This window comes from Trachypithecus francoisi, unplaced genomic scaffold (genome assembly GCF_009764315.1).
Source record: "Trachypithecus francoisi isolate TF-2019V2 unplaced genomic scaffold, Tfra_2.0 Lachesis_group10, whole genome shotgun sequence".
Classification (NCBI taxonomy): Eukaryota; Metazoa; Chordata; class Mammalia; order Primates; family Cercopithecidae; genus Trachypithecus; species Trachypithecus francoisi.
In genome coordinates this window covers 115,537,214-115,556,166 of record NW_022681455.1, presented here as the reverse complement: position 1 = coordinate 115,556,166, position 18,953 = coordinate 115,537,214, and the positions used below count along the sequence as shown (strand labels likewise).

Here is an 18,953-nt window from a genome sequence, read left to right as displayed (position 1 = left end):
ACCTATTACAAAACCATAGTAAATAAAAGAGTAGACTGGCCACAGTGGCTCACGCCTGTAATCCCAGCAATTTGGGAGGCTGAGGCAGGTGAATCACCTGAGGTCAGGAGTTCGAGACCAGCCTGACCAATATGGTGAAATCCCATCTCTACCAAAAATACAAAAAAAAAAGCCGGGTGTGGTAACAGACGCCTGTAGTCCCACCTACTCAGGAGGCTGAGGCAGGAGAACTGCTTGAACCTGGGAGGCAGAGATCACGCCACTGTACTCCAGCCTGGGTGACAGAGTGAGACTCTGTCTCAAAAAACAAAAACAGGCTGGGTGCAGTGGCTCACGCCTGTAATCCCAGCACTTTGGAAGGCCAAGGTAGGCAGATCACTTAAGGTCAGGAGTACAGGACTAACCTGGCCAACATGGTGAGACCACGTCTCTACTAAAACTATAAAAAATTAGCAGGGTGTGGTGGCATGAGCCTGTAACCCCAGCTACTCAGGAGGCTGAAGTGGGAAAATTGCTTGTATCCGGGAGGCGGAGGTTGCAGTGAGCTGAGATAGCGCCACTGCACTCCAGCCTGGGCAACAAAGCAAGACTCCATCTCAAAAATAAATAAATAAAAATAAAAGAGTATTAGTACTAGGATAGATGACTTTACTACTCCTCAAATGCTGCTGAGAGAGCTGGTTATTCATATATGGAAAAAGAAAAATATATCCCTATCTTGCCCCATGCAAATTTAATTATAGGCTGGGAGCTGTGGCTCATGCCTATCACCCCAGTACTATGAATTAGTCGGATATGGCGGTTGCACACCTGTAGTCCCAGCTACCCAGGAGACTGAGGTGGGAGGATCACCTGAGTCTAGGAGTTTCAGGCTGCAGATCGCGCCACTACAATCCAGCCTGGGCAACAGAGTGAGATCCTGTATTGAAACTAAAGAAATAAATAATTTTTTTTTTTTTTGAGACAGAGTTTCACTCTTATTGCCCAGGCTGGAGTGCAATGGCGCAATCTCGGCTCACCGCAACCTCCACCTCCCAGGTTCAAACGATTCTCCTGCCTCAGCCTCCCGAGTAGCTGGAATCACAGGCATGCACCACCATGCCCAGCTAATTTTGTTTTTTTAGTAGAGACGAGGTTTCTCCATGTTGGTCAGGCTGGTTGACCTCAGCTGATCCATTCCCCCCCCAACCTCATCCTCTCAAAGTGCTGGGATTACAGGCGTGAGCTGCCGCGCCCGGCCAATAAACATTGGTTTTAAATTACCCATGGATTAAGGATTTAAATACAAAAGGCAAATTTTTAAAACTTTTAAAAGAAAACATAACATCTTTATGACCTCAGGTAAATAAAATATTTCTTAACACATAAAATGTATAAGCCATGAGAAAATACTTGAATATTCAGTCATATTAAAATTAAGTAACCATAAGAAATCACAAAAAGAATAAAGAGATAAGCCACAAACTGAGAGAGGACACATCTACATTACATGTGACAACAAAGAATTATTATCCACAGACAAAACAAAAACAAATTCGTACGAACCAGTAAGAAACAGTTAAACCACCCAATATGAACATGAGTCAGACATGAACAAGTATTTCACAGAAGAAACAATGATTAAACATACAATATTAATACATTAATTATAGATAAATATATATTATCAAATATATAACAAATAAAATCACAATAATATACCATTTACACCCACGAGAGCTTGCCAAAACTTAAGGTATGACAATATCAAATTTTGGCAAGGACACAGAACAAGCAAAAATATGTTATTTCAGGAGTGTAAATTGGTATAAGCACATTGGGGATTTACTGGGCAATATTTAATTATGAGTTAAAGATACATACACACACACGCGTGCACACACACACCCTGTAACCCCACTATTTCATGATTAAGGATGTACCCTAGAAAAACTCATTCACGTATGTAAGGAAACAAAATTTTCAAAAACTAAAAATAACTTTAATGTCCATTGATAACAGATCAACAGATCAATAAATAGATCAATAGTGTACAGCTGTGAAAATAAATGTGCTATAGCAATAAGTAGTAAAATGAATGTATATACTACCTCCATTTTGAGGTAGTATATATGCACACACACACCTCATAATATCTTTCTCCTTCCATGTCTGTACAGTTTACACAAAGTTTATAGAAAACAAATGCTGTTTTGGATAGCTACAAGGAGCAAAAGCATGAACACACATGGAGGGAGAAACACGAGTGAGGGCAGTTGTTTCCTGTGGAAAGGGAAGGAGAAAATGGGAATAGGCTAGGGTATACACAATTATATCTGTAATGTTTTAGTTATTATAATCTGCTTGGTAAGGTGAGTGTATTATCTCTCTTGAACGCGTGGCGTGGCGGCTCACGCTTCTAATCCCAGCACTTTGGGAGGCTAAGGCGGGTGGATCATCTGAGGTCAGGAGTTCAAACTCCATCTCTACTAAAAATACAAAAAATTAGTCAGGTGTGGTGGCATGTGCCTATACTCCCAACTACTCGGGAGGCTGAGGCAGGAGAATTACTTGAACCTGGGAGGCAGAGGTTGCAGTGAGCCGAAACCATGCCACTGCCCCCTAGCCTGGGCCATACAGTGAGACTCCATCTCAAAAAAAAAAAAAATTAAAAAAATAAATAATTCCAAGATACCAAAGAGTTCCCATTCAGAGTCACACCACTATTTGAGTTCCTGAAATGTGCAAGTGAAACCAAAATTGAAACAGCACAAACCTCTGTGACTTTTCCATTTAGTAATAGCAGGACTAAAACTCAGAGTTCATTACTAAAAGTGAATGGACAGGCTGGGCTCGGTGGCTCACGCCTGTAATCCCAGCACTATGGGAGGCCAAGGTCGGCGGATCATGAGGTCGAGAGATTGAGACCAACCTGGCTAACATGGTAAAACCCCGTCTCTACTAAAAATACAAAAATTAGCTGGGCATGGTGGTATGCACCTGTAGTCTCAGCTACTCAGGAGACTGAAGCAGGAGAATCGCTTGAACCCGGGAGGCGGAGGTTGCAGTGACCTCAGATCACGCCACTGCACTCTAGGCTGGGCGACAAAGCAAGACTCTGTCTCAAAAAAAAAACCCAAAAACCAAAAAACAAAACAAAACAAAACAAAAACAAAGTGAATGGACAGAAAAAGTAAGAGTCCAGGTTCCAGGCTGGAACTCATGATAAGACTTACCCTGTGGGCCCTCAAGTAAAGAGACAGAGAAGTAATTGTTACTCCTTTATAAAGGTGATCATTACTTTTCTCTGTAAGTGTTCTGAACTCCTTAGGCAAAAGATACTTTATAATTACTTGCATGCCATCATATAAAAGTGTTGAACCTCTACTACATAACCTAAGAAAAATTGGTCCTTTCTGAACAGAGGTTTCTAATTGCTTTTTCCTTGTTTGAAGGAGTTAAAAGTCATTGTTGAAGGATATGCCTGTAATCCTACAGACCTGATGCCTTCAAGAAAACTCTCTCCCACAATTCTCTCTCCTGGTTCCATGCCTGTGCCCTTTATTATGTTTTGCTGGCTCTTTGCATCAAATGCTCACTTCCTGTTTCCCCTTTATTGAGCTCTGGAGACCTGGAACCGGTAACAGGCTTTGAAGAAAAGTACAAAGCCAGGAAAACACAGAAGACAGCCATGACTTTCCAAAGGAAAGCAAATCTTAACACATTTCTAATAACCTTTCAGCCTTTCCCCTGTCTGTAGCTTACATAAGATACTGGTTCAGACATGAGTCCCGAGAAACTGTAAATCAATGCAGTTGAAAACAGTTAAAACTCAGGCTAGGTTGGCAGAAAAGTTTAAGACAGGTAACTGGGATTTTATATCATAATCCTGGCTTGTTCTAAGCTCTCAGTATCCCTAAATGTTTCCTTTTCACTATCCCACAGGAGGCTGACTGGGTGGCGTTTCCTCTGGGAGCCACTTTAAATGCTTTAGACCTAAAATCTTCAGAACAGCACAGATGACCTTACATGCATCCACTCTCTGTAAAGTGTGCCATGATCAGTGCCCAGCACCAAGCTGACCACATGGAAAAGGGGGGCACAGACAGTAAAGAAATTCCCCATGACCTCTAGATGCTCATCATTAGGTCCACAACCATCCTTTAATCCAGAAAGCTGATGTTCTGCCTATAAATGGCTTCTGGCTCTCTAACCCAAGGCCTCCCTCCATCTCATGATCCTTTTACACTACAACGATGTTTTAATTGAAACTCCAGTCTCACTGGTCATGCTACTGCAGCGATTCACTGGGCACAGGCTTCTCTGTTCTATTCTGCTGTCCTGCACTTTGAATTCAGGGCTTGGTGTCAGCATGGAAAGCACCAGTGTTCTGATATGGCAGCCTTTGGTTATGTTCCCCCCAAGGGATTTATCATCCACAACCTACTCAAATCCCTCCCCCAACAGCTACCAAAAATTCCCCTGGTGAGAAATGCTATTATGAGAAGGGGTGGCTGCTTTGTGACTCACACTGTTTCATTAAAAAGATTTTTTTTTTCAAACAAATTTTCAGTAGAGGAATCCAAAGGTTTTCCAAAGCCACAGCAAAACAGAACAGCTCATAACACTATTTCTCAAAGGTCTGCCACTTCATAGGAGATTCCTATACCTCAAAATACTGGAGACATTTAGATTCACTATCCTTTTGTGCTGCACTTGGCCTCTGGGTTGAGAAAGTAGGTAGGAAATGGATGAATTAAACACAGCCAACATGACTGGGCTCGTCAGATATTAAGATGGACGGCAGCTAGCTTGCAAGTCAGCCTTCATCACAGGTCTTAAGACTTGCTTATAGCTTTCCAGGGCACTGGCTGCAATGGCATGAACGTTTCAGTCATTGCTAACCAGAGTTGAGGAAATCTAATAATATATAATGTACATGGGTATTTAGGGACACTTGTTATAGCAGCAGGCAGAGCTATAAAAAAGTGTCTTTGGCCAGGCGTGGTAGTGTGTGCCCACAGTCCCAGCTACTCAGGAGGCTAGGGTGGGAGGATGTCTTAAGCCCAGGAGTTCATGTCCAGCCTGGGCAACACAGTGAGACCCTGTCTTTGAAAAGAGTTTGTTTTTAATTAAAAAATAAAAATTTATTTGAAAAGCTGACTTAAATTGCTGTTATATTTTTGATCCTGAATGGTGTTACACCATTTAGATCGTTTACACAATCTAAATGGACTAGAACAATATTACAGAAAACTAATTTGTTAGGTTGGAATCCCAAGGGCTCCCCCAAATCCTTGTAGGATTCCCAGAATACTCAGGCAGGCAGCAGGATAAAAGAATCTTAATGGTTCTCTCCAAAAAAGGCACCTTCTCCACAGGGAAAAGGTTATTTAAGATGGAAACAAATGAAAAGATCTCCAAAAAGCTAAGAAGTATGGGCAAAATGACCATGTCAGATGAGGCCTGTAATCTTGGGTTCTCCTACCTCTGTTCCTGAATCCAGGTTAAAGCTTCTCCTGGGCTGGGTGCGGTGGCTCAAGCCTGTAATCCCAGTACTTTGGGAGGCCAAGAGGGGCGGATCACGAGGTCAGGAGATGGAGACCATCCTGGCTAACACGGTGAAACCCCGCCTCCACTAAAAAATACAAAAAACTAGCCGGGCGATGTGGTAGGCGCCTGTAGTCCCAGCTACTCGGGAGGCTGAGGCAGGAGAATGGCGTGAACCTGGGAGGCGGAGCTTGCAGTGAGCTGAGATCCAGCCACCGCACGGAGAGTGAGACTCCGTCTCAGAAAAAAAAAAAAAAAAAAAAGCTTCTCCTAGCCGGTGGTGGTGGCTCACGCCTGCAATCCCAGCACTTTGGGAGGCCAAGGCAGGCGGATCACTTGAGGTCAGGAATTCAAGACCAGCCTGGTCAAATGGCGAAACCCCATCTCTACTAAAAATACAAAAATACAAAATTAGCCGGCTGTGGTGGCACATGCCTGTAATTCCAGCTACTTGGGAGGCTGAAGCAAGAGAACTGCTCGAGCCCAGGAGGCAGAGGTTGCAGTGAGTGGAGATCATGCCACTGCACTCCAGCCTGGTGACAGAGCCAGACTCCTCAAAAAAAAAAAAAAAAAGTACAGAGATGACTAATTTCAGAACAACACTTCATGAAGTATATGGATTAATTACTTTTCAGAGGGCTCAAGCTACTACCAACAAGAAAGCTGGAGCACTGCTATGACAAGTCTGATTCACCAAGACCAAGATGAGAGACCATACATACCTAAATACGAGGTGAAATTTCTCCGAAAATTATCCTTCTGAAAGTAAGGCACTACCAAGAGCCAAAGTACTCATAAAATGTCTCGGCATGAAACAATTCATTAAATTCTTTATTTTGAGAAAAATGTACTCAAATATAACACAGATTTATTACTTATTCCCAAGGGGAATACATTACAGTGTTGGCTATCATAAACAAGGCTTTAAAGTTTCTTAAAACTACCGTAAAATCAACAATGAAAGTAAAAAGCCACCCAGGCTGGGTGCGGTGGCTCACACCTGTAATCCCAGCACTTTGGGAGGCTGAGGCGGGTGGATCACCTGAAGCCAGGAGTTCGAGACCAGCCTAGCCAATATGGTGAAAACCAGTCTCTACTAAAAAATACAAAAAACTAGCCAGGCGAGGTGGCAGGTGCCTGTAGTCCCAGCTACTCGGGAGGCTGAGGCAGGAGAATGGCGTAAACCCGGGAGGCGGAGCTTGCAGTGAGCTGAGGTCCCGCCACTGCACTCCAGCCTGGGCGACAGGGCGAGACTCCGTCTCAAAAAAAAAAAACAAGAAAGGAAATTCTGAAACATGCTACAATGTGGATGAACCTTGACGACATTATGCTAAGTGAAATAGGACAGCCACAAAAAGACACTGTACCAGTCCACTTACATGCAGTATTTACAGTATAACTAAACTGTACACTTAAAAACAGTTAAGATAGTAAATTGTTACATATATTTCATGACAGTTTAAAAAAAAAAAACTGGGGAGGTGGGGGAGAGGGGAGCCAGCACAGAAGTGTAGATGTTGTGAAGCTCAGAGACATAGACTTATAATACCAAGGAGAAAATTTCCTTCTGGGTATTTGTGGCTTGGGATAAATTTTACAGAGACAGATTTAAAAAGTGGTAAATCATGCTTCTAGAAAATAGTGTTCAATGACCAGAAAGAAAAGTGGCTCTAGGGATGACAAAGATACTGAAATCAAAGATGCAGATGAAGAGTTTGAAAATCAGTTTTTCTTTTGATATTCTCACTGAGAGGACAGAGGACCCCTTGTACTAAGACATATGTGGAATTTCTTGGTGGGTTCTCGGCTGGAACCACAAAGAAAAGATCACCTGCCCCAACCCAGAATTAGGGCTTTGGAAAAAAATGAGTGAAGAGAAGAAGTATATACCCTCGCGGCAGCCTCATGGACAAACACCTACTTTTATCTGTTTATTTAACAGAGGAGCTGATGAAAAGGTGAAATCTCCGAGAAGCTAAAATATACAGAGTCTTAAGGAGTGAGGAAGCAAAGATTCTTGGAAACAATAAGTTAATCGCTCTATAATAAATATATATATTCTCAGTACCTACCATAGGTCCTGGTATACCAGAGGCTATCAATGGAATAAATGAATGTTTTTGTTCAACAGATCGTCACATACAAAAGAAAAAAAGTCTTATATTTTTGGGTCAGTCACAGAAAAGGAAAAACAGGTCTTCCAACCTTTTTAAAGCCTGGATTCATCCTAAGCTCTTGACTTGTCTAGCTGCCTGGCTGGGGATGTAGGAAAGAGGGTAACTCAGGAAGCCCTTCTGTAGCACCAGCAGCCAAAGAAGAAAAGTCAGGAGGAAGACAAGTCCAGAAGGAAAGGGGACACTGACACAATTACCTTCTGTTCAGAGCAAATTCAATTCTGAGACCAAGGCAAATTGGCTTGGGCCTATATGCAGGCAATAATGCTTAGTCCCATGTAAAAGAAAACCATCAAATAGCCAACAATGTTGTTCCTGGTTGAACCTACCCTCTGGGAGCTGTAGAGATTGCTTAGCAAATATCTGACTAGAAATACTGAAAATAGGCCGGGCGCGGTGGCTCAAGCCTGTAATCCCAGCACTTTGGGAGGCCGAGACGGGCGGATCACGAGGTCAGGAGATCGAGACCATCCTGGCTAACACGGTGAAACCCCGTCTCTACTAAAAAATACAAAAAACTAGCCGGGCAAGGTGGCGGGCGCCTGTAGTCCCAGCTACTCGGGAGGCTGAGGCAGGAGAATGGCGTAAACCCGGGAGGCGGAGCTTGCAGTGATCTGAGATCCGGCCACTGCACTCCAGCCCGGGCGACAGAGCGAGACTCCGTCTCAAAAAAAAAAGAAATACTGAAAATAAAGGCCAGGCACAGTGACTTCACACTTATAATCCCAGTACTTTGGGAAGGTGAGGCAGAAGACTCACTTAAGGCCAGGAGTTCAAGACCAGCCTGGGCAACATGGTGAGACCAACTTCTCTACCAAAAAAAAAAAAAAAGTAAAAAAGTTATCTGGGCATGGTAGCATAGCATCTGTGGTCCCAGTATTCCAGAGGCTAAGGCATGAGAATTGCTTGAGACCAGGAGTTCCAGGCTGCAGAGAGCGTGATCTTGCTATTGCACTCCAGCCTGGGCAAGAGAAGAAAATCCTGTCTCTAAAGAAAAATAAGAAGAAAAAATAAATAAAAAGAAAGCCAATGAATATATCAAAAAAGCATTCAGAGTTTATTTCTATGTTTAGGGAGAGAAAAACTAAATGCTTGGTGGAGTTGAGTTTCAGATGCAGAAGTTCTTCTCACTTGCTTTCAGGTTCATTTGTTACAAACTTAGATTCTCGGGTCTCTAGCTCTAGTGAATTCTGGGAGTGGGGTCCAGTCATCTGCATTGTTAACTACCTCCCTAGAGAATACTGGGCACCATTAAGTTTAAGAACCCTTTCGAACCATTCACAGAAATCAGGAGAGCTCTTGTCTGTATCTGCCTCCTTCTTGTTATAGATCCACGAGTGCACTATAAATTCTCATCATGCCTCCCCTAACTTGGAGTTTACAGGGATCCGGTGAACTCTTCCTTCCTCCTTTCTCCCAACAGAGAAAAGCTGTGTGTTCAAGACTAACAGTTCTAGGGAGGTCTCAAGGTAAACAGTCTCATCAGTCTAGAAACTATTTCAGCTGCTGCTTTAGGATTAAATTTGGGGTCTGGCATGGTGGCTCACACCTGTAATCCCAGCACTTTAGGAGGCTGAGGCAGGAGGATCACTGGAGCCCAGGAGTTTAAGACCAGCCTGGGCAACAAATGGAGACCCCAATTACACAAAATTAAAAATTAGCCAGGCGTAGCCGCATATGCCTGTAGTCCCTGCTACTCAGGAGGCTGAGGAAGGAGGAACGCTTGAGCCCTACAGGCTGAGGTTGCAGTGAGCCATGATCATGCCACTGCACTCCAGCCTGAACCAAGCAAGACCCTGTCTAAAAATATATATATAAAGGACAGAAACCCAACTGCTGGATCCAAGGATAAACCTGTGTTCAAGTGAGAACCTAAGATTCAGAAGTGAAAACTGCTGGGTCTCTAAGAATCCCCTTCTCACACTCAAGACTAAAACCATGGTAATTACTATGAACCACCTGATTCAGACTAGGCCACGAGAAAGCTTGGAAAAGAAACAGACTGAAATTTATATGTAACCATCATCCTAAAAGACTGAGGTGGCCAGGCGCGGTAGCTCATGCCTGTAATGCCAGCACTCTGGGAAGCCGAGGCAGGCGGATCACCCGAGGTCAGGAGTTTGAGACCAGCCTGGCCAACATGGTGAAACCCTGTCTCTACTAAAAATACAAAAATTAGTCAGGCATGGTGGTACATGTCTGTAATCCCAGCTACTTGGGAGGCTGGGGCAGAAGAATCACTTGAACCTGGAAGGCGGATGTTGCAGTTAACTGAGATCGTGCCACTGCACTCCAGCCTGGGTGACAGAGTGAGACTCTGTCTCAATCAATCAATCAATCAATAACTGACCGACTGACTGAGGTTAAGATTTAGGTTTTGAGCTAACTTCAAGATTCTAGAACCACAACCTCAGTGATCCACTGTCATTAAAAACACCCCTACCTGAGGATGGGTAGGAGCAGAATCAATATCCCATTTAAGTTACCACCACTTCCCTATGAAGTTTTTCCAATTTTGAAACTGTCAAAATTGAAGCTTAGTTTTATAATTGGGTATACAGCAGTACCCCTTGTCCAAGGCTTCACTTTACATAGTTTCAGTTACCCGTGGTCAATGGAGGTCTGAAATATTAAGATACCATCATGCACCGCCCAACATGCATGGGTCAACAACCAACTGCATACATGATGGTGGTCCTGTAAGACTATATACTGTACCTTTTCTATGTTTAGACACACAAATGCTTACAACTGTATTACAACTGCCAACAGTGTTCAGCACAATCACATGTTGCACAGGTTGGTAGCCTAGGAGCACTAGGAGCAACATATAATCTAGGTATGTAGCAGGCTATACCACCTAGGTCCATGTAAGTACACCCTAAGACGTTTGCCCAGTGACAAAATCCCTTAATGACCCATTTCTCAGAAAGTATCCCTATCATTAAGCAATGCATGACTGTACTTTGAGACAGGGAGACAGAAAACACATTCATATAACTTTTATCATAGCATATTGTTATAATTGTTCTATTATTAGTTACTGCTATTGAGTTTTTATTGTGCCTGATTTATAAATAAAACTTTATCAAAAGTATGTATATACAGGAAAAGACACAGTAGATACAGGGTTCAGCTTAGGTGCTATCCACAGTTTCAGGCATCCACTGGGGGTATTGGAACGAATCCCCTTTGGATAAGGAGGAACTACTACACTCAAATGTCTGTGCCCAATATGCTTGGGGTGAATACCACATATGTAAAATACACAGCATGTTCCTTTTCCCGAAAGCAACTAGAGCTTGCTTCCTTTCTTTGGCTAAGAGTAGCCTAACTCAAAGTACTCCTTGTGACATGACATATTGAGGTGCATCCTTGTTTAATATCAAAATGTACATAGCCCATAAAACAAACGCTTTATGAGCTAAGCCACTGTTTCTTACAACACCATTCAAACCTCAGTAAGCAAGAGTAACTATGAGGTGGCTCAAGCCTGTAATCCCAGCACTTTGGGAGGCCGAGACGGGCGGATCACGAGGTCAGGAGATCGAGACCATCCTGGCTAACATGGTGAAACCCGTCTCTACTAAAAATACAAAAAAAACTAGCCGGGCATGTAGTCTTTAGAATCAACCAGGCATTGACTAAACCTCCAGTAAGCAAGAGTTAACTATGACGCCGGGCGCGGTGGCTCAAGCCTGTAATCCCAGCACTTTGGAGGCCGAGACGGGCGGATCACGAGGTCAGGAGATCGAGACCATCCTGGCTAACATGGTGAAACCCGTCTCTACTAAAAATACAAAAAAAACTAGCCGGGCGACGTGGCGGGCGCCTGTAGTCCCAGCTGCTTGGGAGGCTGAGGCGAGAGAATGGCGTAAACCGGGAGGCGGAGCTTGCATGAGCTGAGACCCGGCCACTGCACTCCAGCCTGGGCGGCAGAGCAAGACTCCGTCTCAAAAAAAAAAAAAAAAAAAAAAGAGTTAACTATGACCTTCAAGAAATTATCTTTGCCTCGGGGTAACTTTTCTATTTTAAGAAAATAAGCCCTCATGGTAATAAAGAGCTAAAAATTCTGCTTTTTTAAAAAAGTTTTCATTAACAATAGAAGTTTTGCAGGGCAGGAGACCCATCATGCTCTCTGGAGACCACAGAATGCTTTTCCCTCTCCAGAAACCAGGTGAAGGCCCATTACTCCTAGCACACCTATGGCAGGGCACAAAGGCTTTCTGATCCACTCCAAGGGAGCTGGCAACTCTCCCCTATTAGCTAACAATAAAAGAAAATTAAATCACTTGAGAACCCTACAGTGGCAGCAAAATAGAACCCAAGAGATATCCTGCTAGCATGTTCAAAGACTTACTAAAAGGCACCTTGGGCCAGGCATGGTGGCTTATGCCTATAATCCCAATATCTTGGGAGGTTGAGGTGGGAGGATTGCTTAAAGCCCGGAGTTTGAGACCAGCCTAGGCAACACAGTGAGACCTCATCTCTACAACAGATTGTATAAAAATTAGCCACGCGTGGTGGTGTGCACCTAAGTCGCAACTACTCTGGCAGCTGAGGTGGGAAGATGGCTTGAGCCCAGGAATTTGAGGCTACAGTGAGCCATGATTACACCATGGCACGCCAGCCTGGGTGACAGAGCAAGACCCTGTCTCAAAAAAAAAAAATAACGAAAACAAAACACAATCACCTTGTATTAGTCTCAGTTGATGGCTTGATGACAATAAAGAACAGTTTAGACTTTTCTGAATGTGTGTGTGTGTATATATATGTGTGTGTGTGTATATACACACACACACACATATGACTAAGAAGTTGAAGTGAAGCCCTCAATGGCCAGCCCTTTTATAGTAGAACCTAGAAAACAGCAACTTCTTTCAATATGGTGAATCCTGCATGTTTTGTATCCCACATTTGGAAATCCATACTCTGAGACAAACAGAACTACTGAAAGAGAATGACCAGACCTCCAGAATAGCACCGAGGCAGCCATCAGGAGTTACAGCAAAACTTACATTTTAACGTGGAATGGAAGGGACTCACTCTGCTTCTAGAAAGCAGCCCTTATCAGCGGCATTATGAGTAAAAGCAGCCCACCAATGCAGGTCAGACTTTAGGACACAGAACCAGATTCCATTTGGGGGCTACAGCTGGCACAGCTGTAAACCTCTCCACCCATCAAATTCTGAGATGATTAGGCCAGGCACGGTGGCTTATGCCTGTACTCCCAGCACTTTGGGAAACCAAGCTGGGAGGATCATCTGCGCCCAGGAGTCTGAGTGCAGTGAGCTACGATCTCACCACTGCACTCCAGCCTGGGTAACAGAATGAGACCCTGTCTCAAAAGAAAAAAAAATCTGAGGTGACTGAAGGTAGACAACTATAAGAGAGTGCCCCCATAGGAACTCCACCATTCTCCATTTAGATGTCCTTTGGCTTTTGTGCACATTATCTCATGAGACCCTCACAATGACTCTGAGAGGTAAGCAGGACAGGTGTCTTCTCCATTTTACTGATGAATAAATTGTGACTGAGGTTAAATGACTAGATTGCCCAAGGTCACAGGTCATGCAGCTGATCAGCTGCCTAACCAGGAAATGGGCCTAGCACTCTGACTCACAGGCCAGCACAATCTCCAGGACACCACGCGACTTCCTAATGTTTACAGATAAGAGGCAGAAGAGGGTACTGGTTAAGAGCCCCGGTTCTGGCACCAGCCAACCTACATTCCGATCCCATCTCCACCACCTACTAACAGCCTGATCTTGTGTGAGTTCCTTAACCTCCCACAAACCTGTTTCCTTACCTGTACAATGGGGGTAGGGAGAACAGTCTTACTTCATAGTTATAGTGATGATTAAGTGAGATGATGAACATAAAGCACTCAAATTCATGTACTCAAAAGATGTGAGAGGAAGGCACAGTGCAGGACCCACAGCAGAGATCAAGGAACACAGTCCCGCTCTCATGGAGCTTAGACTTTAGGCAAGCTGTACGCAAAAAAAATAAAAGATAAAATGCTTACAAAATATGTTAAGAATGATTAAGGTGCAGAGCGCAGTAGCTCACGCCTGTAATCCCAGCACTTTGGGAGGCCGGTTCAGGCAGATCACCTGAGGTCGGTAGTTTGAGACCAGCCTGATAAACATGGAGAAACCCCCATCTCTACTGAAAATGCAAAATTAGCCCCAAGCTTATTGGGCGTGGTGGCACATGCCAGTAATCCCAGCTACTCCGGAGGCTGAGGCAGGAGAATTGCTTGAACTCGGGAGGTGGAGGCTGCGGTGAGCTGAAGTCACGCCACTGCACTCCAGCCTGGGCAACAAGAGTGAAACTCCGCCTCAAAAATAAAAAAAAAGAATGATTAAGGTAACAAGTGAGTGACTGGAGAGAATAACAGGAGGGGCCAATTTTTTTTTTTTTTTTTTGAGACGGAGTCTGGCGCTGTCGCCCAGGCTGGAGTGCAGTGGCGCCATCTCAGCTCACTGCAAGCTCCGCCTCCCGGGTTTACGCCATTCTCCTGCCTCAGCCTCCCGAGTAGCTGGGACTACAGGCGCCTGCCATCTCACCTGGCTAATTTTTTGTATTTTTTAGTAGAGACGGGGGTTTCACCGTGTTAGCCAGGATGGTCTCGATCTCCTGACCTCGTGATCCACCCATCTCGGCCTCCCAAAGTGCTGGGATTACAGGCTTGAGCCACCGTGCCCGGCCAGGAGAGGCCAATTTTTAAGAGTGGTCTCTAAGTCCTAAGGGATCAGAAAGAGGATTTCGTGTGAAGAATGGACAGAAAAGCACTCTAGGCATAGGGAATGGGATACGTGGGGGGTCACAGCACAGGGAAGCCAGGAACCTAGAGAAGACAAATGTGACTACAGCGCTTCCTCTCCCGGGATTTGCAGAGCAAGGCTGGAGCTCATGAGGATGACCACAACTATCTTCAAAACGACAAAGATGAGGCTCAGAGAGGGGATATGTCTTGCCCAAGGTCACAGCTGCTCAGAGGAGGAGCTGGGACCAGGGCCCTTCAGTATTCTACCTCTAGACTCAGCCTAAGCCCACGCTCTCTGAGATGGCCTCGGATACACTGAACTCCCCCACGTATTTCACTGACAACTGTTTTCTGTACCCATGAAGAGTTGCAAGAGCACCTTGAAAACACAAGGAAACGCATCATATCAACTTCCAGGCATCTAATCAATTGTGCACCAAAATCTTTACCCTTCTAATCTTACAACACAACAGCAAAAGCTGCTTAGACCTTACTCAAAGGCTCCAAAGCAGAAACAAGTTTTGCTTCTTGCAGCAATGAGCAACAGAGGAAACATGTCCTGGAAGATCCCACGGTCTGTTTCAGGTGAGATGGAACCAATGCTGCACACGAAGGTTCATCTCAAATGAACTGCACAGGAAAAGTTAATTACTTTGTGTAAATAAAAGAATAAATCCCTAAAGCAGTGGTTCTCAACCAGAGTGATACCACCCACACCCCAGAGGGCATTTGGGAGTTCTTGGGGACATTTTGGGGTGACACACTGAACTGCTGGATGCTATCAGCATTTAGTAGGTGGGGCCAGGTATGCTCAATGTCTTGCAGAAGGACATGATGGTCCTACACAGTAAGGAATAGATTACCTACAATATTAATAGCAGCCTCCCATACACGCTTTCGACACCCTTCCCCAAAGGATTAATGTGCTCCAACTTTCCTGTCCCCACAGTTCAGTGGCTCTCCCTACTCTCACCATAACAGGATGAAAAAAAATAAGGTTTCACAGCTTAGGACTGAAATTCTGGAATCCAATTATAAGCTCATAACTTTAGCATGGAACCTGGCAGTAGCATAATAAATAAATTTTTAGTAAGAGACAGACAAGAAATTTCAGCAAAGAAAAATAAAACTCCCTTTCTTCCTCCCTACATAACTCATGTTTTTCAACACACAAAATTCTGTGATTTTAGAGAAACTTCTTATAGTGCTTTTAAGTTCAAAACCAGATGCTCATTACAGTTCTTCTAAACACCTAACCAGTCATCTCAAAAATATGGCTCTCTGGACTAAATTTCATAGGAAAAATTATTAATTTCAAAATGCCTAATTGTGATCAAACGCCTGAAAGAGCCAAAGGCAATCATGTCTTGCATCTCATTCAGGTCAGTGTTTGATGAGGTCAGAAAAGCTCCAATGATATCCGGAGGTCTGTTCAGAGATTAAAATATCATCCTAACAATTCATAAGCTACTTCTAAGGGTTACCCTAAATTAGTCACTAATAGCTTCTCCCCAACTCTATTTCACATAGTTTACAGAATTGACAAAAAAACAAACCAAATGAAAACAAACCCCAGGCTATTTGCAGGGAGGGGGAAAGCGATACCTCAAAAGTCAACCCTATTTCACAGTAGGTAAAACAGTGATCCACGAGATATTACGCTCCATAAAGTACCCTCAAGGCAGGAGCAATCTTTCCCCTACACAATATCTAAATTTTCCCAACTCACCCAAAAGAACCTTAAGATGTCACTTATTCACTCAACTTGCCAATTAGCAAACAGCGGCCCCACACACCTTTTGGCCAATTTTCTAGAAACCTGACCTAGCAGACAGACCTGTTTTCCTCCTGCCAGGCCTTTTTTGCCCTCCCAGTAGGAGCCTGGGAAATCCCCCTCCAACCTTTTGCTGGCCTGTCACCAGAAGTTCATAAAATGAATTCATCCAGATTCTCTGAATCCTCCTTTTCCCCAGTCATGTGCCAACAGTCAGGCAATAATGCCCCACCTTGACAGGCTCTCTGTTACAAAAAGATGCAGATTCACAGGAAGACCAAGCACTTAGCATGGAGCAGAAGAAAAAAGATGGAGGGAGGTGAGAGTCGTGGAGCCAAGCCTTGCTGCATGCAGTACCGGTGACCACAGCCCTGGTCCTGCAAAGCCCCCGCGAGACTCGCCGGCTGGGTCCTCCATACAGCAGCCACACCTGTCTATGCCAGCCGCCAGCCGGCTGCTCCATTTTAAACATTTCAAACACATCTCCAGCAGGGTGGCAAAACTGGGCACCTCTCTCCCAGCAAGAGTGAGAGCCCTAATCCAGGCATCACTTGCCCCTAATTTTATTTCATTTTCATACTCTCTGTTTAGGAGACACTGCTTGCTCCAACCGGCTCCATCTCTCCGTTTACTGGTGAGGCAGGCACAGTGCTGCAGTGGTAGAATGGAAGCACCCAAGCTGACTTGCTCTCAGCCAGAGAAGACCTCCTCTCTGAGGAGGGAGATGCCAATAAAATGGGACTCCAATAGGTAGGCTTCGCTCTGCCCTTCCACAAGTGAACACACGCCGGGAGTCCTAAATCGCCAGGCTCTGCAACCTTGCAGAAAGCCTAGTTTCCAGAGGGTAGGTATCCCATTCATCCTTTGGCATCGGGAACCAAAGGGAAGGCAGACAGATCCCGGTCGTGCACTATATTCCCAAACCTTGGCACGCACGCGAAGGCTTGGGGCGCCCCGGCGCGCCCTCCCTCCGAGGCCTCCACCACCGTGGACTCACCACTGTGCGAGCTGAACCACCTGGGTGCGATGTGCAGAGGTAGAGCATCCGCCAGCGAGGCTCGGGAGCCCAGGTACAGCATCCCGTCTCTATGGTGACTGCCGCCCGTCTCCTGGTAACCATTGCCATGGGCATAGGTGGAGTCGGACGCGGACCCTCCGCCGCCGGGCGCCCTCTCAGAGTCGCCAGTGCCCCGGGAGGCGGGGGTGTAGAGGCCAAAGGGCACCCCCCCGGCTGTGCTGGGGTCCATGCCCATGCCTGCCACCGAGCTGACCGAGCGGCTGCGCAGCCCCATGGCCCCGCCGCCCGTCCGGTAGTGCCCGAAATGGGGCGCCCCTCCCGGCGGCGGCACGGCGCTGTCATCGGTGGAGACCCCCGGGAAGGGGCCCCGGGAGCGGGCCGCCGTGCTCTGCTTGCCCCCCATGCTCGCCCGGGCCCCGGTGGGGCGGGAACCTGGAGGCCGAGACCCTCCCCCACTTCTCAGCAGCGGGGGGAGGGCTGGGCGAGCATAAAGGGGGAGGGAGTCAAAAAGGAGACCCGGAGGGAGAAAAGAAAAAAAGCAAAAGAAAAAAGGAAAAAAAACCCGCGGGGCGGAAGAGGCAGGCGGGCGGGCGGGCGGGGATCCCAAACTCAGAATTTCAAACGATCCAAGCCAAACGCATGTTTCCCCTCAAGGTCCAAAGAGGCGCAGTCCGGCGCGGGGTCCGCGCGCCACAGGCCGCCCCCGGGCTCCGAAAGCCGGGGGAGCCGCAGGGAAGGAGGGAGGGACGCGGCGGCGAGCGACGGGCGGGCGCGGGGAGGGGCCGGAGGAGGCCGCCCGCCCCGCGGGAGAAGGCGGAGGACCGGGGGCGCCAGGCGCGTCCCCCGCCTCAGGACGCCGCGACCATGGACGGCGGCCCGGACCTCTCCAGGCCTCGAGCGGGCCGCGGCGCTGGGCGGCCAGGCGCAGCTCGGGAAGCCGCGGTCGCGTCGCGTCGCGCTCTCGCTTCAGTCGCCGCCGGCCCCGCCAGCCGCGCCACCCTGCTCGGTCCCGGGCAGCGCTCACCGGCGCTCCTCGCCGCCGTGGAGACAATGGAGGGCGGCAGAGCGCAGGCGCGGCCCGCGCCCCCTCCCCCTCCCCCCGTCGGGTTAACCCTTTCGCGGCCCCTGCGGCTCCCAGGCAGCTGACGCCCCAGCAGTCCCCACCCACCGCCCGCCCCCGGCCGGCCCGTGACCTGGGCGGCCTGAGCCACTGGGCGTTAGCCACAGAAACCAGATGTCTTTGAAAAGCAAACACTTGTTAAGTCCCCGAAAATGGCAAATTATTCAGGGGGAACCACGTATGGGGGAGGGGCAGCAATGGTTCGAGGGGGTGGGAAGGAGACACCGGGAAGAAGGAGACTTACTCCTTACGCCTACCTGGCTCTGAGGGTCACCAGTCGAGCTCCCCTCCTGGCACAAATTTGCCCCCACAGCACCCTCTGGTGGACGTGATGGTCATTCTTTCGGGGGTTCCCCATCCAAGCACCCTCAGGTCCGGAATCTCAACATTTGGCGGGGTTTAGCTATTTGGGGGTAAACAGCGCCGTGGGGACACTTGTGAATTCGGCGTGTTGCTGACACTAGGTCAGAAATTCCTATTTTGGGCTTAAGTAAATGAGTAGATTCCTTAGCCAAAATGTAATTTTCAGAATCAATAGATGTACCATAAAATGTGAATAGATATGG

At 46.5% G+C, this 18,953-nt stretch overlaps 1 protein-coding gene across 4 annotated transcripts in view; it reads right to left on the bottom strand.

Moving 5' to 3' along the window:
• Positions 1 to 18,319, bottom strand: part of ZNRF1 (zinc and ring finger 1) — a 122,644-nt gene extending 104,325 nt beyond the window's left edge. For 2 of the 4 annotated variants that reach the window (XM_033219027.1, XM_033219026.1), the window contains exon 1: positions 17,247 to 18,001. In XM_033219027.1, the coding sequence (XP_033074918.1) occupies positions 17,247 to 17,670 (424 nt within the window). In that variant the 5' untranslated portion in view covers positions 17,671 to 18,001. Of the gene's footprint in view, positions 1 to 17,246 lie in introns of all 4 variants that reach the window. The other 2 variants (XR_004438982.1, XM_033219025.1) reach the window with 2 other exon arrangements.
• Positions 18,320 to 18,953: the final 634 nt, after the last annotated feature.